Source organism: Aquarana catesbeiana, linkage group LG04 (genome assembly GCF_042186555.1).
Source record: "Aquarana catesbeiana isolate 2022-GZ linkage group LG04, ASM4218655v1, whole genome shotgun sequence".
NCBI lineage: Eukaryota > Metazoa > Chordata > Amphibia > Anura > Ranidae > Aquarana > Aquarana catesbeiana.
In genome coordinates this window covers 308,204,043-308,230,967 of record NC_133327.1, presented here as the reverse complement: position 1 = coordinate 308,230,967, position 26,925 = coordinate 308,204,043, and the positions used below count along the sequence as shown (strand labels likewise).

Below are 26,925 nucleotides of genomic sequence, written 5' to 3'. Positions count from 1 at the left end.
AAGTTTGATAACTCATATCATAAGCTTTTATACAGATTCCGCACTCATCCACAACATGCTGTAATATAAAAAAATATTGTTTTAAAAGTATACATAATCCATGATATTGTCACTTAATATACACTAAATAAATATCTTCATGTTTCCTATATCACTACATTGCTGAGAATGCTGTTTCTTATACAGAAAAAGTATGATATGGATTGCTAATAAAATAAAATAAAAAAACAGTATGACCAGCCTATTGGGTCATACAGTTTAGCCAAACACAGATACTCCCATATTGATGACTTTGCAACAGTGATGTAACACAGTTTTGCTTCTGTATAATATTCATGGTTTGGTCATGGTATAAATCTCACAAGCAAGACAATGCTGAACATAGACAAAGAGCACAATTCTATTTCTGCACAACACAAAAGTATTCGGGTAAGCATATTCAAGCATGACTAGACATGAAACCTTGCACAAAGATTTACACTTAGAAAGATAATCACTTGACAATAAAAACACAGCAAGGCCATTAGTAATCCACCAATCCACACCATAACTCATAGAACAAATAAAAGCACAAAACACGGCTCTCGAGTGTGGTTGGTCACTTGGGCTACCTTGTTCTACACTGTTGCTTCTTACAGGGACCTGTGGAAGCTGCCTTCCTCTTCGACTGAATGAAGAATCACCCGTGGATGCCTGGCTTCCTAGTTGATGGTTTCTGCAAGGTTACAAGCACAAGTCACTTTAGAAATCTACATATACGTACAGTTTTTGCATTTGAAATTTAAAAATGTGCTTGAAAATTTTAAATAAGTCCGATTTTCTAGAATACAAATAACCTAGAGAATCTGAACAGAGATGAGCAAATGAGTCTTTATGAAACTGACATGCCTTAAATTCCCACTGATTTGTTTGAACACAAACCAAAGATTGTACTTTCATAGTTTTACTCTTCTGTACCCAAATCACTTCAATAAACATAGCAGTTTTCTTAATATTTGCTTATCTCTGATTTTGAAACCATCCAACACACATGAACAATGAACATTTAGTTATTGAAAAACATTCATAATAATGCCTTCATTTTTAATTAAATTACTATGCTGCCCTGTTAATAGCTTATTCTTACACACTGCCGATTCACTGGCCATTGAACTTACCAGAGGGTCTGCTGACAAGCCCCAAACGGGCCCCACCTTGTAGTTGACACAAGTAGAAATAGTTTTATTGTCGTCTAAAATTGTAAGCTGATAAACACATTTCTGATTACTGCATTTGCATGCTAAAAATTTTTACCAATACCACTGGAGCTTGAGAAGGAATTGCTTCCAATGTTATATTCTGTACTAGCAGTCTATATGTATCACCATAAATGACAAAACTATTGTGGACATGTATGCATTTTTATAGCATAATTAAGATTTAACATATGTTCTGACTAGGTGTATATCCTAATCTGACAGTCACTATTAGCAAACCGAAAGATTATCAATGCAAAGTCTTTACAGACTGAGACTTAAGTAAATAACAATTTTGCAGGATACCCTTGTCACATTTTGTACAAAAAGAGAAGATAACAATCATCAGGACCTGGATCATCTGCTGGTGGCACTGTGGTTCCTAGAGCTAAAGAGCACAGTTCCAGCGGGTGTCTCCAACAACCAGCAGATCCCAGTAATTAGGCTCCACCTGATGCTAGCTACTGGGAAGGTATATAACAGCTCCCTAGATTTGCATCAGTGCTTCAGTGTTTTGCCTGTTTGCCATATATTTTCTTGTGGATTAACCTGATCCCTGCCTTATCCTGTATCTTGCATCTAGTTCCCCATATTCTGTTACCCCATCTCTGCTCCCCTTGTCCCCAGTCCTAGTCCTGTTAAGTCCACTTTCCTCCATTTCTAAATAGTGTATTATAATTCAGTTGTTGGTTGGTTTTGCTGCCATATTTATTTCTCACTTTTGGTGTGTTTATCGTCTGTTGGTGTTGGATTGATGTTGTGTGCAATAATAAACTTTATTTTAATCTTACTCAGTCTGATGCCAATTTCTGAAGCACAGCTACACTGATCTGGTCATTCCTGCTGCTGCTGGACACCTGCATTCGGTATCCCTTAGAAGAACAGTCTTTTAAGGGAAGCACTAGCCCGACCATCATCCACCGCTGACTGTGCAGAAGCAGCTACATCTAGAGGAAAATCAGTGATGAACTCTGGAGGGGAGGGCATGGATGAATGCTCATGACCACAGCGTTCTGAATCAGTTAACAATGCTGACATTTTCCCCATAAACTCAGACATAGTAGAAGAAAATTAATCTATGGATAAGAAGAAGGACTCTGAGGAGTGCTGCAACTCAGGAAGGGGACAGCAGCCTTGGCTATCAGTGTCGGGTCCCTTAGAAGGTGCATTGCAAGACCCCCAAAAACAGTTAGTGGATCATGAGCTGGCTAAGCCCGTAGGGCCACTGCCTTTGCAATTAATTAGTATGCATGTGAGTGATTTCCACAAGGGGTACTCACAAGAACATTGCAGGAGCTGCAGGGGTTAATGCCATCTGTGACTTGTCACTGGTGGCAACAGGAAGCATGAGTAAATGTCCTAGCTGAGAAGATGGCAGGTGAGAGACTGAGCAGGTTTGTGCATGCTCCAGTAGAACCCATTTGCAGTAGAACAAACCAGAAGGAGGCTGCGCAGACTCAGTAGAGACACACTAGCAATGAGCTCAGTATAATAGCCTCAATTTTAAAAATTTCACTTCACTTCCTCCTGCTGCTGGCATGTGACTAAAAGTGTTGCAGCCTGAGCGTCTGAGATAACCCCTTAGGGATCGAAAAGAGCAGGAGCACACTCAGGTTACCATAAAGGCATTAATCTAACTTACTGCAGCAGTGGTTTAGAGGTACCTTGAGGACCCAACTAAGTAGATTGGAGTCTTCAGGAACAGGGTTCCACCAGACCAGTGCACTGCAGCCCTGGAACTGTAAAGCGCTAACTCACACGTTACACCAAGGGTGTCTAGGACAGCATCTTCAGCACAGTGTTTTGAGGACTCATTACAGGCCAGCCCTGCTTCTTCTCCACAGCAGGGACTGGGTATGGCATCCATAGCTATGCCAAGGATTGGCTGCAAAATGAAACCAAGTGGCTCTGCAGCAACTGAAGAATCTTGATAGAAGGGTAAAAGTATATTGATTTAAAAAAATGTAAAAAAGCAAGAAGTTGTTCGCTTTTCTCGGAGGTAAGAAGTCTGATCTCTGAGGACACTAGCAAAAAATGGAAGTGGCAGGGGTTATACAAGCCTGTACTTACAGTTTTGTTTTGTCAGTAGCAGTATAAGCCTATCTACCTGAATTTCTATCCAGTGTCCCTTAACCAGTTAACAACTACGCCATAGCCGAATGATGGCTACAGCGCATATCAATAACTCTGGGATGGCTGACCATGACATCCTCCCAGCATGGTGCGCCCACACGCCCCCTGGGGCATGCACCCGGGAATGTCTGTGACCGGTGGGTCCGGAGGACTCGGCACATCACATATCACAGTAAATGGCCAATGACAACGGCCATTTACCATGTGATTGCTCTGTCAAATGAGAGGAGAGGGAGAGAGATCGGGTGCAGCAGTGCTGCGGGCTGGATTTGTAATGCCCACAGCGCTGCTCTGTGCCCATTCCTGCCTCATCCATCCACCCATACTCAGCTATCCCCATTCATGCTCAGCCATCCCATACATGCTCAGCCACCCTCATACATGCTCAGCCACCCCCCCACATACTCAGCAATCCCCATACATGCTCAGCCATCCCCATTTATGCTCAGCCATCCCCATTTATGCTCAGCCATCCCCATCCATGCTCAGCCATACTCATCCATGCTCAGCCATCCCCATCCAGGCTCAGCCATCCCCATCCATGTTCAGCCATCCCCATCCATGCACAGCCATCCCCATCCATGCACAGCCATCCCCATCGATACTCATCCATGGCTCATCTATCCCCATCCACGGCTCATCCATTCACATTAATGGCTCAGCCATCCCAATTCATGCACAGCCATCCCCATCCATGGCTCATCCATCCCCATCCATGCTCATCCATCCCCATCCATGGCTCATCGATCCCCATCCATGGCTCATTTATGCCTCATTCATGCTCATCCATGCCACATCAGTTCTCATCCATGCCTCATCCATGCCACTACAGTGCCCATCAGTGCCACTACAGTGCCTCACAAAAGTGTAATAGGTAGTCAAATTAGATTTGATATTTATGCCGCTAGAACACCTGACAGTGCTCCCTGCATGTTGGGCCTCTGTATATGGTCAGGCTGTGTAAAAGTGTCACACATGTGGTATCGCCATACTCAAGAGGAGTAGCAGAATAAATTTTGGGGTGTAATTGTTGCTATGTACATGCTGTGTGTTTGAAATATTGTATAAATGGACAACTTTGTGTAAAAAAAAAATGCGCATTTATTTTCTTTCCACATTTTCCAAAAACTTGTGAAAAAAAATGACATATTCAAAAGACTAATTATGACTCATAGAATATACGTTGGGATGTTTGCTTTCCAAAGTGGGGTAATTTTTGGGGTGTTTCTATTGTCCTGGTGCTCTAGGGCCTTCAAAAGTGCAAGAGGTAGTCAAGAAATTATGTGTAATTTATGCTCCTAGAATGCTTGATGGTGCTCCCTGCATGTTGGGCCACTGTATGGGGCCACACTGTGTAAAAGTCTCACACATGTGGTATCGCTATACTCAGGTGGAGTAGCAGAATGTATTGCGGGGTGTAATTTGTGGTATGCATATGCTGTGTGTGAAAAATAACCTGTTAATATGACAATTGTGTGAAAAAAAAAGGAAAAAATCTTCATTTTGAAAAGAATTGTGGGAAAATTGCCTCTTACTAAATACCCTGAAATGTCTACTTTCCAAAAAGGGCTCATTTGTGGAGAACATGTACTGTCCTGGCTTGTTAGTGTCTCAAGAAATGAGATAGGCCGTCAGTACATCAGGTGTGATAAAGTTTCAGTGATTGGCACCATAGCTTGTGCACTCTATAACTTTCACAAAGACCAAATAATATACACTGATTTGGGTTTTTTTACCAAAGGTATGTAGCAGTATACATTTTGGCCAAAATTTATGAAGAAAAATTACTAATTTGCTAAATTTTATAACAGAAACAAAGAAAAATTAAAGGGGGGGAAGGGGGCGCTGAGGACACTGCTGTGTATGTGGGGGGATGTGAAGGGGGCAGAGGACATTGTGTATTGCACAAAGCATCTCTGATCCCTGTATTCTGAGCACAATGTATCTCTGATCCCTGTATTCTGAGCACAATGCATCTCTGATCCCAGTATTCTGAGCACAATGCATTCCTAATCCCTGTACTCTGAGCACAACACATTCCTAATACCTGTATTCTGAACACAATGCATCCCTGATCCCTTTATTCTGAGCACAACGCATCCCTGATCCCTGTATTCTGAGCACAAAGCATTCCTGATCCCAGTATTCTGAGCACAACGCATCCCTGATCCCTGCCATCTGAGCATAGCTAATTCCTGATCCCTGCATTCTGAACGTAACGCACTCCATTGAAAAAGTACAAAAGTTTTTTTCTGGGCAGAATCGTACGGTTTTGGTCCCTTAGGGCTCATTCAGAGGGATGATCAGTCCAATCCTCTGTACAGAGCCACTGGTAAGTTTAATTCCATGTTCGCACTTTGAAATAAAAAAGTTGGTTTATATATATATATATATATATATATATATATATATATATATATAGATATATATAGAGAGAGAGAGAGCGAGAGAGAGAGAGAGAGAGAGATATATCTATAGATCTATATATATATATAGATATATATATATATATAGATATATAGATATCTATATATCTATATATCTATAGATATATAGATATATATACAGTCAGGTCCATAAATATTGGAACATCGACACAATTCTAATCTTTTTGGCTCTATACACCACCACAATGGATTTGAAATGAAACGAACAAGATGTGCTTTAACTGCAGACTTTCAGCTTTAATTTGAGGGTATTTACATCCAAATCAGGTGAACGGTGTGGGAATTATGACAGTTTGTATATGTGTCTCCCACTTTTTAAGGGACCAAAAGTAATGGGACAGATTAACAATCATCCATCAAACTTTCACTTTTTAATACTTGGTTGTAAATCCTTTGCAGTCAATTACAGCCTGAAGTCTGGAACGCATAGACATCACCAGACGCTGGGTTTCATCCCTGGTGATGCTCTGCCAGACCTCCACTGCAACTGTCTTCAGTTCCTGCTTGTTCTTGGGGCATTTTCCCTTCAGTTTTGTCTTCAGCAAGTGAAATGCATGCTCAATCGGATTCAGGTCAGGTGATTGACTTGGCCATTGCATAGCATTCCACTTCTTTCCCTTAAAAAACTCTTTGGTTGCTTTTGCAGTATGCTTCGGGTCATTGTCCATCTGCACTGTAAAGTGCCGTCCAATGAGTTCTGAAGCATTTTGCTGAATATGAGCAGATAACATTGCCCGAAACACTTCAGAATTCATCCTGCTGCTTTTGTCAGCAGTCACATCATCAATAAATACAAGAGAACCAGTTCCATTGGCAGCCATACATGCCCACGCCATGACACTACCACCACCATGCTTCACTGATGAGGTGGTATGCTTTGTATCATGAGCAGTTCCTTTCCTTCTCCATACTCTTCTCTTCCCATCACTCTGGTACAAATTGATCTTGGTCTCATCTGTCCATAAGATGTTGTTCCAGAACTGTGAAGGCTTTTTTAGATGTTGTTTGGCAAACTCTAATCTGGCCTTCCTGTTTTTGAGGCTTACCAATGGTTTACATCTTGTGGTGAACCCTCTGTATTCACTCTGATGAAGTCTTCTCTTGATTGTTGACTTTGACAACATACACCTACCTCATGGAGAGTGTTCTTTATCTGGCCAACTGTTGTGAAGGGCGTTTTCTTCACCAGGGAAAGAATTCTTCGGTCATCCACCACAGTTGTTTTCCGTGGTCTTCCGGGTGTTTTGGTGTTGCTGAGCTTACCGGTGCGTTCTTTTTTTTTTAAGGATGTTCCAAACAGTTGATTTGGCCTCACCTAATGTTTTTGCTATCTCTCTGATGGGTTAGTTTTGTTATTTCAGCCTAATGATGGCTTGCTTCACTGATAGTGACAGCTCTTTGGATCTCATATTGAGAGTTGACAGCAACAGATTCCAAATGCAAATAGCACACTTTAAATGAATTCTGGACCTTTTATCTGCTCCTTGTAAATGGGATAATGAGGGAATAACACACACCTGGCCATGGAACAGCTGAGCACTTGTCCCATTGCTTTTGGTCCCTTAAAAAGTGGGAGGCACATATACAAACTATTGTAATTCCTACACCATTCACCTGATTTGGATGTAAATACCCTCAAATTAAAGCTGAAAATCTGCAGTTAAAGCAAATCATTTCAAATCCCTTGTGGTGGTGTATAGAGCCAAAAAGATTAGAATTGTGTCACTGTCCCAATATTTATGGACCTGACTGTATATATATATATATATATATATATATATATATATACATACATACAGTGGGGACGGAAAGTATTCAGACCCCCTTAAATTAAAAAAACACAGAATTGTTGACATTTTTGCAGATTTATTGAAAAAGATAAACTGAAATATCACATGGTCCTAAGTATTCAGACCCTTTGCTCAGTATTTTGTAGAAGCACCCTTTTGATCTAATACAGCCATGAGTCTTTTTAGGAAAGATGCAACAAGTTTTTCACACCTGGATTTGGGGATCCTCTGCCATTCCTCCTTGCAGATTCTCTCCAGTTCTGTCAGGTTGGATGGTAAACGTTGGTGGACAGTCATTTTTAGGTCTCTCCAGAGATGCTGAATTCGGTTTAAGTCAGGGCTCTGGCTGGGCCATTCAAGAACAGTCACGGAGTTATTGTGAAGCCACTCCTTCATTATTTTAGCTGTGTGCTTAGGGTCATTGTCTTGTTGGAAGGTAAACCTTTGGCCCAGTCTGAGGTCCTGAGCACTCCGGAGAAGGTTTTCGTCCAGGATATCCCTGTACTTGGTGCATTCATCTTTCCCTCGATTGGAACCAGTCGTCCTGTCCCTGGAGCTGAAAAACACGCCCACAGCATGATGCTGCCACCACCATGCTTCTCTGTTGGGACTGTATTGGACAGGTGATTAGCAGTGCCTGGTTTCCTCCACACATACCGCTTAGAATTAAGGCCAAAAAGTTCTATCTTGGTCTCATCAGACCAGAGAATCTTATTTCTCGCCATCTTGGAGTCCTTCAGTTGTTTTTTAACAAACTCCATGCAGGCTTTCATGTGTCTTGCACTTAGGAGAGGCTTCCGTCGGGCCACTCTGCCATAAAGCCCTGACTGGTGGAGGGCTGCAGTAATGGTTGACTTTCTACAACTTTCTCCCATCTCCCGACTGCATCTCTGGAGCTCAGCCACGGTGATCTTTGGGTTCTTCTTTACCTCTCTCACCAAGGCTCTTCTCCCCCGATAGCTCAGTTTGGCTGGACAGCCAGCTCTAGGAAGGGTTCTGGTCGTCCCAAACGTCTTCCATTTAAGAATCATGGAGGCCACTGTGCTCTTAGGAACCTAAAGTGCAGCAGAAATTTTTTTGTAACCTTGGCCAGATCTGTGCCTTGCAACAATTTTGTCTCTGAGCTCTTCAGGCAGTTCCTTTGACCTCATGATTCTCATTTGCTCTGACATGCACTGTGAGCCGTAAGGCCTTATATAGACAGGTGTGTGGCTTTCTTAATCAAGTCCAATCAGTATAATCAAACACAGCTAGACTCAAATGAAGGTGTAGAACCATCTGAAGGATGATCAGAAGAAATGGACAGCACCTGAGTTAAATATATGAGTGTTACAGCAAAGGGTCTGAATACTTAGGACCATGTGATATTTCAGTTTTTCTTTTTGAATAAATCTGCAAAAATGTCAACAATTCTGTGTTTTTCTGTCAATATGAGGTGCTGTGTGTACATTAATGAGGAAAAAAATTAACTTAAATGATTTTAGCAAATGGCTGCAATATAACAAAGAGTAAAAAATTAAGGGGGTCTGAATACTTTTCGTCCCCACTGTGTGTATGTATATATATATATCTCTATATATATATCTCTATATATATCTCTATATATATATAGAGATATATATATATAGGTTCTGCCACTGCATAAGAACTGTTTGAGTCATTTGCAGTTAAAAATTGTAGTGTAGCCTGGAAATGAAGCATGTTTTTTCTTTCAAAATAACAAATAAAAACTTACAGTATATGTGAAGCATGTTTTTCTAGATACTTACATGTAGTGCAAATGGGGGGGTTGTTTGTGTTTTGCTGCACTTTACCCTGTTTTCCCATTTCACTTCATTTTTTTCCACAATTTGAAAATTTGCATGGTGCCTTACTGACGTGAAGTGCAATAAAAAAGGAATAGCTAAACTCCCTACATTCTCTTCACAAGATGTCAGTATACAACGGATTAGAAAGTATTTATCTGCTCCTAACGTTTCTATTGTAAGTCAATTGCTCACTAACAGTTGCATACTTATCTTTTTTTCTAGAAATGCATGGGAAACTCTCCTACCTTTCTACTTCAGAAACCATGTTTTTTCTATTCTGTTTTTGGTTGCTAGATCTTTCCAATTTTCTGGGCTGCCTGAGATGAAATGATAAATAAAAGAAAAAAAGCAAAGCAGAAATAATAATAAAAAGAAACAGCAATGAGAATGACAATACATACATACAAAGCATTTTGAGAGGTGCGTAGTAAAACTTCACAACAGGAACATATGTAGAGAGTATTAAAGTGTACCTGTTACACACAAGGCAGTATTGTGGAATGGGCAATTAATCGGTTTGTCGATTAAACAGAAACTAATCACATCACTGTAAGATGCGGAAGTTTTAGGCTTACATAAAAGTCAATATGTAGTAGATTAAAAAATAAACAGCAGTTACCCAAAATGGCTTTAGTTTACTGGAGTTGGATCAGCATGCCATGATTTATAGGATGATTAAACCACAAAAAATGAAAATATAACTAACGACACCCAATATACCGTAGTTATCCCCATAATATCTGGTTCACCTGTTGATCCACAATGCTACATCAATCTACTATACATATACCGTAACAAGAACTTTGAAGCTCAAATTCTACCCTACAATGAAATTTTCAGCCTCATCAGACCTTTATTTCAAATAATGCTTCAGTTTTCTTACAGACTCTTTAGATAAGGAAACTATCAAACGGATTCAGTAGTAGAATTATACTTGAACATCTCTATCTTGACACATACCTGGGGATATTGGGTTAAAAGATGTTGGCATCAAGAGGCGTGGAGAAAATTGGAGGATATGCTTTTCTGCCATTATGTGTTGTAAGTGTGACTTTTTTTGGTTTAATATGCTTTAAAGTGGTTGTAAACCCTTTCACACAGATATATTACACATCTATTAAACAAATCCTCTTGCATAAGCTGTACCTGTTTATCTGCAGCCTTCTAAAACACATTTTACACATCTCTGAGCTCTAGAAAGCAGAGCGAGGGGATCTGATGTCACACACAACTGCAGAGCTGGAGCACCAAATTCCTTACTATGTGATCGCTTAGTGGAGGGAAGGGGCACACCGCCCTCTACATACAGACTATGAGTCACCTGCTGTATGCTGGGGGTGTGGGAAGGTCAACAGATTAACAGAGAGAGGAGAGATTAGAGAGGATTCACACTTGGTGCGGTGCTTTGAAATCAAACTAGCACACAGTATAGAAGGATGTGCTTTGTTTATTTTTCATGTCAGAGGATTACAACCACTTTATATGTACTTCACCAGGAGTAATTGCTAGTGCTAAAGACAGCTTTTTATTACAACACATCCTCTTGTGTGACATGAAAATTACGTGAGTCAAACTGAGCCAGTGGAGGTATTGCATCTTGATTTAGGGCTTTACGCTCAAGGACACTGTTGTATAAACCAATGATCTGGCTAAATGCAATGAGAAAAACACACTCATTAAAGAGACTTGCTCCAGTTTGGGTCTGGTTGTTGAGGTACACCTATCTCAATAAGATAGTGTATTTAATAAGCTATTAATTATTAAGGCTAACTATACTTTGCCCATAATCATTGCTCTCTGTACCTCTAACATAATTAGCAGGTTTGCTTGTGTCTCCAGCTTTCATTGAAGTGATAGTCTGGATTGTCTGAAACTGTGGGTGGACAAGTTCACTTTAATAATCTCTACCAAACTTAGTTTAAAATGTTTAATAAGAAAATTACATTTATTGTACAACACTAATTACAGGGCAACACACTTGATGAAAAGATATGCAGAGTCACAAGCATGCATTGTATAATGTAGATGAACCAATGTAAAAAATCTGTATGAGCAGCAAGAAGGTGCAATAGTAAAGGCACACATTGGAACAGTAAGTCATTATCTGCCATATTTTGTGGAGGACATGCTCACCCAAACAGTGTTTTGGATGACATTTTCAGTCATCTATCAAAAATAATAATACCGTATATAGGATGCACTATTCCAATTTGCACACATATACAGTACATACACACTCACTGCTACCTTACATATAATACTTTAGAGTTTTTTTAATGTTTCTGTGTATGTGGCCTGGACTTATATTACACTACCTGAAACATCTCTTCTGACAGCAATATCTCCAACTTCAAGCTAAGAAAGAAAACCATAATCCTACTAAACCTTCACTTGCATGCTAGTGTACCATCTCTTTTACAGAATGGAGCATCATTGCATTCTGACTCTAAAGTGTTCAGGGAAAAAAATCACATAGGCAGCTGGGAAGCAAGGATGCAGTTTGATATAATAAATGCTATTTTTGATAAGGTATTTTCTCTGATGGAAATGTCTTAAACTGAAGACTTCATTTTGTAGTTACCTACTCTCAAATGTGTGGTTTTCTTTCAAGCTGGCTGATAATCATAACTACTGATATTCATAGAAATTGTTGTACAATAAATGTTAAGGATACTAGATCTACACCTTTACAAAATGGTTAGAGAGATATATGAATTTATGCTTTCATTATTAGGATACACAAGTGAAAAGTAGAGAAATAATTCAGGTCCAATAAGCAGAAACTTTACAGTGGATGTAGTGCTACACAACAAGTGATAATACATGTATGCTCTCATTTAAAGAGCATCCAGGCAGTTTGTATGAATAATTGTATATCTTTGATATGGGCATTTCTTCCTAATACAAATCATCATAAATATGACTGAGGCCACAGATTTCAATTGTCCTATGTATATAACAACATACAATTACATTACATTATATGCTTTTTATATTGTGTAAAATAAAGACAAAATTCTTTTGGACATATTGTATGTTATTAGTATCTGTTTAAATGTAATTGTGCACGCGGGGGTATATTTAAAGTCCCAACACCCATTCTCTCTTTTTGCTAACATACAATTACAGTTGTGTTTGAATATTTGAGTTGCAGAACCTAAGGGGATCAGGGAAGGACTGAGCTGGGGGTAGGGGAGAGTTTTTCCCCCAGCCAGTACAAATATATCTTGGGCTGGTGGTCCTGATCTGTGATACTACTCTATTTAGACCTCAATCAGTATGGGATTTGCAGTCGGTGTCAGCAGCTGAGGTTATACAACTCTGCTCAACGTTAACACCTCACCTTTTCAAAACCAGTTTCTTTGGGATATCAAACACCTTTCAGCATGGCTACTAATACCTGCAGCATACTTTATATGACACTTTTAGCCTGCCTCGGTTGTATATGCCTTTGAGGTCAACAGTTTTCCGTCACTGCCTTGACTGGATAACCTTGAGAGCTTTCCATTGAATTTGCTGTAAATTTGAGTAAAGAGTGGGGAAAGCTGTGTATAAGTGTTACAATCTGATTGCATAATCTATACAAAGTATCCTTTATGTTTACATTTAATAGCAATTATCCACCATTATACAGTGCAATGTCCTACCTAAATAATCAATTTCGTTTATATCCAAACAGAAACACCCCTGTACTACATAGTTGTTTGTGAACATAAAGTACAGTATATTGTGCAGTCAGATTATAACATATCACCAAAGCAAATCTAATAGCAAGCTATGTCCCTGACATGATCACAGAGCACAATTTTCTGCAAAAAAGTATGCACAGTGAACTGATTGCCGACTTTTCCTATGAAAATAACATAACACATGGATGTTGATAGCAATAGATTTCCTGGTACGTTGGACAATATCCACCACCAACTCCACATTCAGGATCAGTCAGAGCACATTTAATATAGTTAAGATATATTCAAAATGCTCCCAACACTTTTATTGTTCCATTCAGTCTAACCCCAACAAGCTTGATAACAGTTTGTGGATTCTATTTGTTGGAAATATTAAAAAGGCGTAAAACACAAAAATACAAACGTATTTATTATATTGTAGCTTACCAATTCTTAAACGTGGGGGACTGAATATTTTTTTTTTTTTTTTTAGGCTTTTTCCTTTTATTTTCACCTGGTAATCCAGCCAATAATTCTGTTATACATTATAACATTTTCTTAATCAACTTCCTTTCCTAGATATACCTTCAACTATGTAGTGCAAGTACCTGCCTGATTACCTACAAAGTGCATGAAAGTGTTTAGGTTTGACCTCATATCATATGGTTTTGGTAAATCTAAAGGAAAATTGTGCAAGAAAATTGTATAATGTTTGGCCAACCTTACACATCACACTGTCCAGCAAAAACAGCGAGGGTTGACCCAAACCCTTTAACACTGACGATGAATTTTTAATGGTTTAATTTTAGAGGCTCTAATAGGCTTCAAAAAAGGGTCGACACTGCCCCTCGAGCCCATCCAGTTGTGAGAGCAAATGAATATTCGCTATTCTCTTCCTGATTCTCCTCCCGGCTAATCGGGAAGCAGTTCCCGAGACCCGTCAGCCGACTGGCCGAGAGGAGAAGTGATCCTATTGGCCGCCTAAGAGGATGGAGGATATGCACGGCGGAAGTCACAGTGATGCCGAAGAGAAGGAGATGCAGGGGAAGCCGCCACCCATTACCCGGAGGAAGCATTGCGGGGCTGGTGGCCGACCAACCGGGGGGGTGGGTGGGGGGATGGGGAGAGGTGGCTGTGGGTGCATTGTTTGCCCCCCCAAAAAAATATACCACCAGCCGCCACAGATCCAAAGTGGGAATAACCTAAGACAGTAAGTGCGTTACTGGCCAGATCACTTGGTAAGAACAAAGGCTAAAAAAGCCTACAAAAAAAAAAATGAAACCGGATGCAGTCACCACATGCACAAATTGGTGAACTGCTTTTGGGTTTTTATACCACTTTAACTCAAAAACTGCTCAGTTTGTCTTTGAAATTCTGTTACATATAAAATTCTCTATTTCATATTGATGTCCACTGTATATGGACCTGTTGCTTCTTTTTCTGATGCATTTGAGTTTTGAAATGCTACAAGGAAGCTTTTGGGGACAACACAACACACAGCATGACAAAGCTGAAATGAATACAAAATAAAGCTCTGAATGATATGATTAAAAAAAGGAAGAAGAAAACCACTACGACACATGATAAAAATGAGTAAGTCTGGTTTATACCTTTCTCGTTCTGGTGAATGCAAACTAGTATCTGGCCTCAAACAGTTGGTACTAGCACTTCGAGCCCTGTCAAGGGAGGGCTGTAGTTCACTAGTGCCAGTGCATTGCATCCAGCGGTAGAAGAGAAAGAGGAATAGAAAAGAAAACAAAGGAATACAATGTTAGATAAAAAATCATAAAAGGTAATGTTTTCTTAGCATAAGATGTAAAATCATCATGACAGTTTATGTTTGCAGGAGTATGAATGCACCCAGCTGAATACAAACACAATAATGAAGTTATGAAGGTAATAAACCTCAAGCACACGCTGCAATCCACCTGGCCTCTCAATGTGACTGGAAATGCTAAACTTATACCAAAATTTATTGGCAAAGTATTTATTCTTGAAGTTTGAAATTTTAGGATTAAAATGCTTTTATTTTTGTAAAAGCTGAATCATAATCTGAAAGAAACATTTTAGAAGTATAAATCTTCTGAATGCAGATTCTTTGTGCCAATTTTACTTTGACACTGGAAAAACAAAGGTTTGCCCTCCCTAGTTTATTTAAGTCTATAAAGAGCACACTTCCTAAAGTACATGGCCATTGGAGACCAACACGGCTCTGTTGTAAATGTAGTGCATTCTAGAAATGGGACCCAGCAAATGCAGAGAGAGTCTAATGTGTTGCAATCAAGACCCTTGTAAAACAAAATGTTTAAGCATTGGAAACATCTGTTCTCTACTCTGTTCTATTCTGCTCACTATCTTTCCTGATCTATTAGAAAAAATAGAAGCACACAGATACATATGGTTATACAGATACACTATATTACCAAAAGTATTGGGAATCCTGCCTTTGCACGCACATGAACTTTAATAGCATCCCATTCTTAGTTTGTAGGGTTCAATATTGAGTTGGCCCACCTTAGTTATAACAGTTATAACAGCTTCAACTCTTCTGGGAAGGCTGTCCACAAAGTTTAGGAGTGTGTCTATAGGAATGTTTGACCATTCTTCCAGAAGGGCATTTGTGAGGTCAGGCACTAATGTTGGACAAGAAGGCCTGGCTCGCAGTCTCCACTCTAATTCATTCCAGCGGTGTTCTATCGGGTTGAGGTCAGGACTGTCATGTGGGAACAGGAAAGGGGCTATCCCCAAACTGTTCCCACAAAGTTGGGGCCATGAAATTGTCAAAAATGTCTTGGTATGCTGACGCCTTAAGAGTTCCCTTCACTGAAACTAAGGGGCCAAGCCCAACCCCTGAAAAACAATCCCACGCCATAATCCCCCCTCCACCAAATGATTTGGACCAGTGCACAAAGCAAGATTCATAAAGACACGGATGAGCAAGTTTGGGGTGGAGGAACTTGATTGGCCTGCATGGATTCCTTACCTCAACCCAACAGAAGACCTTTGGAATGAATTAGAGAGGAGAATGGGAGCCAGGCCTTCTCGTCCCACATCAGTGCCTGACCTCACAAATGCGCTTCTGGAAGAATGGTCAAACATTCCCATAGACACACTCCTAAACCTTGTGGACAGCCTTCCCAGAAGAGTTGAAGCTGTTACAGCTGCAAAGGGTTGGCCAATACAATATTTAACCCTACGGACTAAGACTGGGATGCCATTAAAGTTCATGTGCGTGTAAAGGCAGGTATCCCAATACTTTTGGTAATATAGTGTATATGATATATGAGATCACTTTAATATTAAAATGTACTAGATAAAGAAGAAATTGTAAAAACGGCAGGAAATGTGTTATTGTGCATTTAATGACATGGTTGCATAGTACAGTTTCGCCTTCTACAAACTGATAAGGGCTGAAATTAGAACCATAATTTGTGCATGTAAATATTTAACAAAAAATTTTAAAAGGTTATACTACTTATTCTTCTGCTGTTAAATATGACACCATGCATATCATATGATCGATCTGTGTAGGTATTTAGCTAGCACAATAAATATGATCTACACTATATTACTGAGCATCACTGTAGTAATACCATACATACTAACAATGGCAAAAAGAATGGTTACAATATCTCATAGCAGACACAGTCCATAACACTGCACCTCAAAATAAATACAGGACAAAATAAAATGGCATATATCGAAGATGATGAAGATGGCAAAATATATATTATTTAAGCTGAATAAAAAAAAAAACTGAAATTGGCTATATAAAAATTTTATGAATTTCAGACTCCATGCATTTGTCCCAAAAAGAAAAACCCAATGTTAAGTATGTGGATTAAGAGGTTTTGTTTGCAAATAAATCTATTCACACGAAATGGCAGCTTAATGGCAATGTAGCTATGTATGCATTAGCATGGTGTATATTGTTTAAAGAGGTTGTCAACCCACAGTTCGCAATTCACACTATCCTCTCTGTTTATTAATGTAATCTGTCCCTGTGTCTGTGCCTTATAAAAAAAAAATGCAGCTATATACCTGATTTCAGAGTGCCGTGACTGGCCAGCTCTCTCCTCTCTTGGCCTGACAGCTGCAGCAGGCGAGGCCGATATTCCCCAGCTGATGTTCGTCAGGAGGGGAGGAGGAGAGAGCCGGCCGGTCATGTGAGCCCTGAGCGGTGCTCTGAAATCAGCTATATAGCTGCATTTTTTAAATAAGGCACAGATATAGGGGCAGATTACATTAATAAACAGAGAGGATAGTGTGAATTGCGAACTTTAATTTTAGCAGCAGGAGGGACGGGGTGGGCACAAACACAGAGCTGACAGGCAGGGAGGGGAGAGAGGACAGAGGAGGATAGGAGACACAGCGGATGACAGAGGCACGTAAACTGACCATGGTGTCAGGGCTCAGCAGCCATGATAAACCGTGGTCAGTTTACAAAGGGGAGGGCAGAATATGGCAGGATCAGCCAGGTATTTCTGGTGTTACAGGGGGCCAAATTACACAGCACAAGCACTGTACTGTTCTTCATTCTTTAAAAGAACAGGATCCATTTTTTTTTTTTTTAGGTTAACAAATGCTTTAAGGCTGTCTACCACTGACTACACAGAATGATCTAAGAGAGCTTTTTGAAACATTATATACTGTATGCTGCAATACATCTTCTATATCACAGCATGTGATGGTATTCAGACTACAAATAGAGAGACCACTAGCGTATTCTCCAACTGTTAGACTGAAATTAAGTTGTGTATTTAAGCACATACAGCATGAGCTGTTCTTTCTTAGACATCAAGATTTCACAGAACAGGGCTCTTCAACCCATCACACGAACACATCATGAAAATTTTTATTAATTAAGATTTGCCCATTTTCTTCCAACTATATATGATATGTTCGATATGAAAATCAAAATCTTGCTTTTTAGTAATATTATCCTTTTTTTTCAATTTGAGTATAGTAACAGTTCAAGAGCCCTGTCCAATTACACAAGATAACAAACCCAGTATTTCATACAGTACATACAATATAGAGCATCAGAAACAACACTAGATAGACAATGAAAGCAACACTGTTAAACACAATGTTTCCTTCCATAAGATTAAACAAATGTGACATGTTGGGGTTAGTTTCGCATTTAAAAACATACTAAACATAGATCACATAACTTTTTACTTCACAACACATTTCTTACCTGTATAATCTCCAATTAGAACCAAACTCTAGTAAAGGCATCTTGGGTGGCAAAGTTTTACTGTGCCTAACAGTATTTCTTGTGTATTACAAAACACAAGAGAACACAAAGAAAGAATGCAATAGTACTTCAGAAAAGTAATTTGCAAAGACATATATAAATAATATTGCCTTTCATTGTTTTAGACTATGGGGTATATTTATAAAGCAGCGAATGTGACACTCACTGCAGGTGTCTCCTCCTGTTTTAAATTATACTGATCGATTCAGTGAACGTTTAGTGAATGTCACATTCAGTTCTTTACAAATATGCTTGACTTGTTATGAAAAATGACTTGCTACGTGAATACTATCTATTACACATCAATATTATTAACTTGTTCAGACAAGGTTCAAGTTAAAGTGGGTGTAAACCCTTACATATACCCAGTGAAGTGTACAGCCTCAGGTGATACACAGAGTTGAAACAAATCCTCATATATAAGTTTTACTTGTGTATCTGCTGTCTTCAGCTTTCTACGCTCTTTAGAAAGTGCACATTGTGTTACAAATCTTGTTTCCTCATTCAGCAGTGGGTGTGGAGTCTGGGCATACACTGTGTGACAGCTGATTAGAGGAAAGGCACACACCCTCACTCCATATAGGCAGTGGAACAAAGAAACTTGCAGAGCTGTGCTGTGAATAGGCAAGCTTTGTGCTTATCTATCTCTAAGTTCCCTCCTCGACACAAATTTCCAGCTGCTTTTATCTCGTGTGTCAGAGAAATTTTCAGAAGTTAGCATGCTGATAACAGAGAAACGAAGCAGCAGAAAGACACGGCACTCAGAGCTTTGGAGAGAGATAAGTAAACAATACAGATGTATGTGCATAGGTCAGATTTCATGAATGAGGTTTACAACCACTTTGTAAATTAAAGGGCAAATATTTTAGAGTGTCACTTTCAGGAGCTTTGTGCCTGCAAACATCAGCTGCTACTGGTCTTCCCTCAACCACAACCATATGCTGAGTTTGTTTTAGATGTTGCTGATCCCCCTTGTTAAACGTTTAGGGGTAAATAAAATTATGATTATTTTTTAGCAATGGTCCTCAAAACACTCATCTGCTGTGCTAGTGATAAAAAACTGTCAGCAAGTACCGCCAAGAGGCACACACCACAGCCTCTAATGCTTACAAAATCTATGATGCTAGTTTAAAGTCAAAAGCAGGACCTGCTGTGTAAAGAACAAATATCCCTTTGTCTTGGTTTCTTGTATGGGCACATGCACACAGTCGCAGTATTTTATTAGTACTGCATTTGTTTAACCCCTTGCCGACCAGCGCACGATGATGTACGTCGGCACAATGGAATGGCTGGGCAAATGGGCATACCTGTACGTCCCCTTTAAGGCATGGCTTAGTGGGCGTGCGCGCACTGCCGTGGACTCGATGTCCGCCGGGGCCCGCGATCGTGACACGGAGCGGCAGAACAGGGAGATTTCCTTGTTTCCTTGGGGGGCAGAGCCCACACCTCCCACGTTAAGGGCATGCGGCATACCAACCTGGTATGGTTCATGGGGGGCCCTTGTTCTCCTCCCCCCCTTTCCTGACCTGCTGGTCTGCATGCTTGGATAAGGGTTTGGTATGGATTTCGGGGGGACCCCACGCCATTTTTTTTAAATTTTGGTGTGGGGAGGTCCCCTCTGAATCAATACTAGACCTGAAGGGCCTGGTATGGACCTGGGGAGGACCCCACGCCATGTTTTTTGCAATTTTATTTTGCCAGCAATTTTTTTTTTTTACATTCAGCTGTCAGCTGTTAACAGTATAGTCAATGTTTATCTGGCACTCCAAATGGAGTAATCCTTAGGGGTATAGTCTGTGGCTGTAATAGCTGGATGATGATGTATCCATAGGTTGGGTGGTTGGGGAAATTGTTGAGTCTCTTCAGATCTAGGATGAAACGAACATTGCTGTTCAGTTTTGGAACCATGGAGAGTTTCATGTATAAGCCGTGAAAACTTTTGTTCTCCTGGACCGGAATGATTAATTCCTGGGACAGCAGGCAATTGATTTTATACTAGGAAAAGAACTGTCCTTTTTTGTGGATTAAAATGAATATTGGATAGCATAAAGCACAGTGGGGTAAGGCTCTGAAATTTAGGTTTCTAACCTGGAGCTACTGTGTTACAGACCCACTCCTCCGCAATTTCCCCCTGCCAAACACACGAAAGGACTTCTTGTCAAACCTGACATTTAAAAAATGAAAAAAAAATGATGTGCAGGTCCCCCCAAATTCATACAAGGCCTTTTAGACAACAGATAATAGGTTTTTAGCGCCTCAATACCAGCATGATGCACCCCCTTCCTTTCCATGCCATTTTTCAGTTTCAAGGCTGTAAAGTTTGACTGACAATTACTCCGCCATGCACCCTCATCTATCATGCAGCAACAACAAAGCCTCCCACAAGTCCCCACCATCTTCTGTACCTGGCAGTGTTTACCTTGTGATCGCTGCTAGTGGTTCACAGTGATAGCAAGGTACAAAGCCTTTGAGTGGTTCTTTTACTTTTGAGTGAGTTTCGCTCTGTCCAATGACAGCCTGATCACAGGCATTGTGTAAACCTAGCATTCACACACGCTGTAAACAGAAGGGCATTTAAAACAACCATTCAGAGTAAAAGCTCCCCCAATCAGCCTTTTAACTATAGGAAGTGGTTAAAGTGTCACTAAACACATATCATAAAAAAACTATCAATAAATGCTATATTATATGCTATTCATACTCACTCACTAGTCACTATTGGATTTGTTTTCTGTAGTCTGCAAAAAACCTGGTTTATGCTACTGTTCTCCATCTCTTCCTTCTGTTCATGCCCCCAATGAATAAAAAGGGGGAAGGGGAAAAAATTGGGACTGTAAATGAGGCATACATATGGTAATATGTGCCACCATCCCTGGATCAATGAAATATGAAAAGAAAGTTGGGACTTTGTGTGAGGCAAATGGCAATTGAACAAGGTAATACATACATTGTGACTTAATGAGTTTATTAACATAAAGAGGGTATAGAATCGCACTCAGTATGAAATACATTAAAAGCCACTACATATATGTGACTGTTGAGTAAAGTACAGTCCATGAACACATAATTGGAGAGTACAAATACATAATCCAAATAGTTCATAATATACAACCTTAAAAATGAAATAGAAGCACATTCCAGTTGCCAATGTATGGAGTGATTACTCCGTGTAAGGAAAAGAGTAATAGATGGATATTTTCAATCCCCCCTTTATTTGATGCTGCAGTTCTTACCAGACCTTTTTGGTATCTATATATATTTTTTACAGACTAATGGATGCATCCGCTCCTGATGAAGTGTCTTCACACGAAATGCATTGACCTCTGACAGGATGCACCTTGTTTTAGTCAATCATCATTGTATCTATTTATTATCCTTCTATTACTTGTTTCCTTATATGGAGTAATCACTCCATACATTGGTAACTGGAATGTGCTGCTATTTTGTTTTTAAGGTTGTATATTATGAACTATTTGGATTATGTATTTGTACTCTCCAATTTTATGTGTTCATGGACTGTACTTTACTCAGCATTCACATATATGTAGTGACCTTTAATGTATTCCATACTGAGTGTGATTCTATACCCTCTTTATGTTAATAAACTCATTAAGTCACCATGTATGTATTACCTTGCTCAATTGTCATTTGCCTCACACAAAGTCCCAACTTCCTTTTCATATTTCATGTCCCCAATGCAGTCTGGGATTTTGCAGATCAGTGTTGGCAGCTAATACACATACTCAGTTTTCACTGGGTTTCTATGCTGAGCATTTCCTCCCTATCACATCTGGGCAGCCCATATGACTATAGAGATACACATGTGGGCATATACACAGTGGTAAATGACAGTCAACAACTTCCTCCCTCCTCCTTCATGCCCACTAACAAGCTAAACACAATGGGGGTGTGATATTACATCTTGATTGATGGAAGTTTCTCCTCCCTCTTATTCTAAGACACAGGCTGGAGGGGCGTGACACAGTCTGTGACTGGCAGAAATTTGACCACACCATGTTATTGCCAAAAATAATAAAGATTTGAATACAAATATAGATTTGTATGATGATTTAAAACAGTTTTTTAATATTATTTATTTTTACTCTGTACACCTAAGGCTGTTTTATTTATTTTGAACATGTGACCAGCAGCAGAGGACTAGAAGTTCCTCCTGCATATGTTTCCAAGCAGAGCGGCTGGGAATGAGCTGGGTCATGTGACAGCTATATATAGATTAGGAACAAAAGGTACTTAGGTGTTTTTTTTAATTATTAAAATAATTACAGTGCCATCATCCATATACAAAAAAAAAGGAACAATGTCAATTAAATAGTCTGTGTTTAGTATTACTTTAATGAACAATCTCTTGTTTTCTACTGTTGCAAAAATAGTAACATGCTTTGTTTTAATTGCTGAATTTCAATAGTGTAATAAGGTTAATTATGCCAGTGTTTCCCAAATCTGGGTTATGTTTGAAAACTTCCAATAAGCTGCACACCAATGTTAGTCACAATTTAAGGGTACCATAATTCGAACGGTGATGATGGGAAGAGAACTGGGAAACTGACCTATCTGTGGTACTTGAGGAACATCACTTGACATCACTAAGGGAGCTGGGAGGAGGTGTAATCCTTATGGGTAGAGCTCCAAAGGGATGAAACTAAGGGGAAAATAATACTGGGAGTATGCTATAGGCCCCCTAACCTGAGGGAGGAAGGGGAGACAGATCTCCTATCACAATTTGGATTAGCAGCAAGGATGGTAAGTGTTATCATAATGGGGGATTTTAATTATCCAGACATAGACTAGGCGGAGGGAACCACGCATTAATCTAAGGCTCACCAGTTCCTAAATGTCTTGCAGGACACTTTTATGGGTCAGATGGTAGACGCACCTGTTGTAATATGTTCGCCGATTTATGTGAGACATTATACTATTATATGTATGTACACATGCAGTACAATATTGGCCAGAATTCAATTGACAATGGTTGATTTGTCTGAGCCAACTCAATTTTAACATATCAGGGGGGACAGCTGATGACCCTTTGATATGTTGATCTTATGCAAGTCTACCTAGGTGTGTGAGGTATGGCCTGTTAACCTAATTGAACATTTCAAAGGGTACATTGTTTAAAGGACCATAGAAGAAGTATTTATTGATGGTAATTAGACTTGAGGGGGTAACAATGGGATCAAGGAGTGTTTTGGGCTGGCCTAGCGGAGGCTCCCTCCCAGGGTACTAGTATATCAAAGGGGACTTGTTGATGTTAATATGCAAGAATACAGATTAGGAATGTAGGCATTCCAGAACTCAAAAGGGTGTTCAGGTGGTATATGTTAATCTAATTACACATATCAAAGGGGACTTGTTGATGTTGATATGCAGGAGTGCAGATTGGGGCGGTTTATGACTGCAGCTATTCACAGCTGGGGTTGTTGTCTGTCTGAAAGACTCGAGCATATCAAAGGCCTAAATGGAAACGGCCAATCAAATTGCTCAGCCATTCAGTGTCTAGTGAATATAACATGGCGTTCAGTCTATAATTTAGTCCTGTCTGTGTGTGACTATGAAGGTGCAAATCTAGGAAAAATGGGACTCTAAATTAATATACTCTGTTGGATTTTTCTCATCTGTGGACTTTGGACCTTGTTCTGTGTTGGAAGTCAATAAAGTGCATCTCTCTGGAAGAAATGGGTTGCTGCGGAAGAGTACTTACATCGTTATCATTATTATAACTACTAATTAATCATCTACCCATGATACTACTATACTTCATATCACTACAGCACCAACTAGAAATAAAGTGTTACTGGATCTACTGATTACCAACAATACAGACCTGATCACGGATGTGGAAATACGGGAAAATTTAGGAAACAGCGATCACAGGTCAATTGGCTTCAGAATAAATCACACAAATAGGAAACATAAGGGAAATACAAAGACACTTAATTTCAAAAGAGCCAACTTCCCTAAACTATGAACCTTGCTAGAAGATATAAATTGGGATAAAATCTTAAGAACAAAGAACACGGAGGAGAGATGGGTAATAAATTTAAAAGAGCGAATAAAAGTCCTGGATGTCTTAATGCGAATGTAAAAATGCATATAAAAGTAAAAGAGAAGGCCTTCAAAAAGGCTGAGGGATCATCATCAGCATTCAAACTTTATAACGAATGCAACAAGAAATGTAAGGGTGCAATTTGGGTAGCTAAGATAGAACACGAAAGACACATAGTGAAGGAGAGCAAAAAAAAATCCCAATAAATTCTTTAGTATGTAAACAGTAAAAAAGGGAGGACAGACCATATTGGCCCCATAAAGAATGCGGAAGGAAATCTGGTTACAAAGGATGGGGAGATGGCTAGGTCTTCAATGTATTCTTCTCCTCAGTCTTCACGAGGGAATCGGGGGCTTCAATAACCAAAACTGCAGCGTTCATCCTCGTGACACATCACAGGAAGCACCCTCATGGCTAACAGAGGACAGAATTAGACTTGGGAAACTTAACATTGATAAATCACCGGGACCGAATGGCTTGCACCCAAGGGTACTTAGGGAACTTTTACTGACAGTTTAATGACTGGAATGGTACAAGTGGATTGTAGAAAAGCCAATGTAGCACCAATATTTAAAAAGGGCCCAAAATACATCCCTGGGAATTACAGACCAGTTAGTCCAACATTAATAGTATGTAAACTCTTGGAGGGGATTATAAGGGACTATATACAAGATTTTAGTAAAGAGAATGGTATCGTTAGCAGTAATCAGCATGGATTCATGAAGAATCGTTCTTGCCAAACCAATCTTAACCTTCTATGAGGAGTTGAGTTGCCATCTAGATAAAAGGAAGGCCCATAGACGTGGTGTATCTGGATTTTGCAAAAGCATTTGACACAGTTCCCCATAAACGTTTACTGTACAAAATAAGATCCGTTGGCATGGACCATAGGGTGAGTACATGGATTGAAAACGGGCTACAAGAACGAGTTCAGAGGGTGGTGATAAATGGGGAGTACTCGGAATGGTCAGGGGTGAGTAGTGGGGTCCCCCAGGGTTCTGTGCTGGGACCAATCCTGTTTAATTTGTTCATAAATGACCTGGAGGATGGGGTAAACAGTTCAATATCTGTATTTGCGGATGATACTAAGCTAAGTGGGGCAATAACTTCTCTGCAGGATGTAGAAACCTTGCAAAAATATCTGAACAAATTAATGGGGTGGGTAACTGCATGGCAAATGAGGTTCAATGTAGAAAAATTTAAAATAATGCATTTGGGTGGCAAAAATATGAATGCAATCTATACACTGGGGGGTGAACCTCTGGGGGAATCTAGAATGGAAAAGGACCTGGGCATCCTAGTAGATGATAGGCTCAGCAATGGCATGCAATGCCAAGTTGCTGCTAACAAAGCAAACAGAATATTGGAATGCATTAAAAAGGGGATTAATTCCAGAGATAAAACGATAATTCTCCCGTTCTGGGCACCAGTCCTCAGGAAGGATGTACTGGAAATTGAGCGAGTACAAAGAAGGGCAACAAAGCTAATAAAGGGTCTGGAGGATATTAGTTATGAGGAAAGGTTGCGAGCACTGAACTTATTCTCTCTGGAGAAGAGACGCTTGAGAGAGGACATGATTTCAATATACAAACGCCATACTGGTGACTCCACAATAGAGACAAAACTTTTTTGCGGAAGGGAGTTTAACAAGACTCGTGGCCACTCATTAAAATTAGAAGAAAAGAGGTTTAACCTTAAACTATGTAGAGGGTTCTTTATTGTAATAGCGCCAAGGATGTGGAATTCCCTTCCACAGGCAGTGGTCTCAGCGGGCGGTATCGATAGTTTCAAGAAACTATTAGATAAGTACCTGAACGACCGCAGCATACAGGGATATACAATGTAATACTGACATATAATCACATAGGTTGGACTTGATGGACTTGTGTCTTTTTTCCACCTCACCTACTATCTAACTATGCAACTATGTAACAGACTATAAAACATTGAGCCTGTTAAAAAATACAATTACAATTATTTACAGTATTTTAATTGTAAGATAAAATGTTTATTTCAAACTGTACTGTCCTGAAAATGAAGTGCAACTTTATTTCAAGATTTGGCTTGCATTGTGTAGGAAATAAGGAAATCTCTCTTTGTTGGGGCTCTTTTTTTAAAGTTTATTGCTTTACTGCAGGTTACATGTTTAAAAAAAAAAAAAAAGCTTTATTACTTCTTCTCAAAATAATTGCCTCAAGATCCTAGAGTTTCTAAGTTGCGATTCAAAGATGTTCCATGTTAAAAACTGTAGCATCAGGTTTTACAAAACCTCTTCTGGTTCTCATAATTAATTATTTATTTGAGCATAAACTAACAAGTGGAACAATTCTGTTTCAGGGTCTTCATTTCAAGGTCAAATTCAGAGTTGTACAAGCAGCACCATCATCCTTATCTTCTCCAGATTTACACTGGTCTTTTAGAACAAACCTTGACTTCACCCACTGTCTTACTATAGCTACTGTATCTTTTGAATCCAAATTACTAACCAGTCCCATAATAGTCATTGTTTTTAATTCTGCC

At 39.6% G+C, this 26,925-nt stretch overlaps 1 protein-coding gene across 25 annotated transcripts in view; it reads right to left on the bottom strand.

Annotated features, from left to right (window-relative positions):
• The window catches only part of RIMS1 (regulating synaptic membrane exocytosis 1), a 641,584-nt gene that overhangs the window by 292,179 nt on the left and 322,480 nt on the right, over positions 1-26,925 (bottom strand). For 8 of the 25 annotated variants that reach the window (XM_073626786.1, XM_073626768.1, XM_073626766.1 and 5 more), the window contains 4 exons: positions 18,282-18,359; positions 14,692-14,781; positions 9,659-9,730; positions 612-715 (listed from right to left, as the gene is read on the bottom strand). In XM_073626786.1, coding sequence (XP_073482887.1) covers positions 612-715; positions 9,659-9,730; positions 14,692-14,781; positions 18,282-18,359 — 344 coding nt within the window. The remainder of the gene's footprint in view (positions 1-611; positions 716-9,658; positions 9,731-14,691; positions 14,782-18,281; positions 18,360-26,925) is intronic. The other 17 variants (XM_073626789.1, XM_073626771.1, XM_073626774.1 and 14 more) reach the window with 6 other exon arrangements.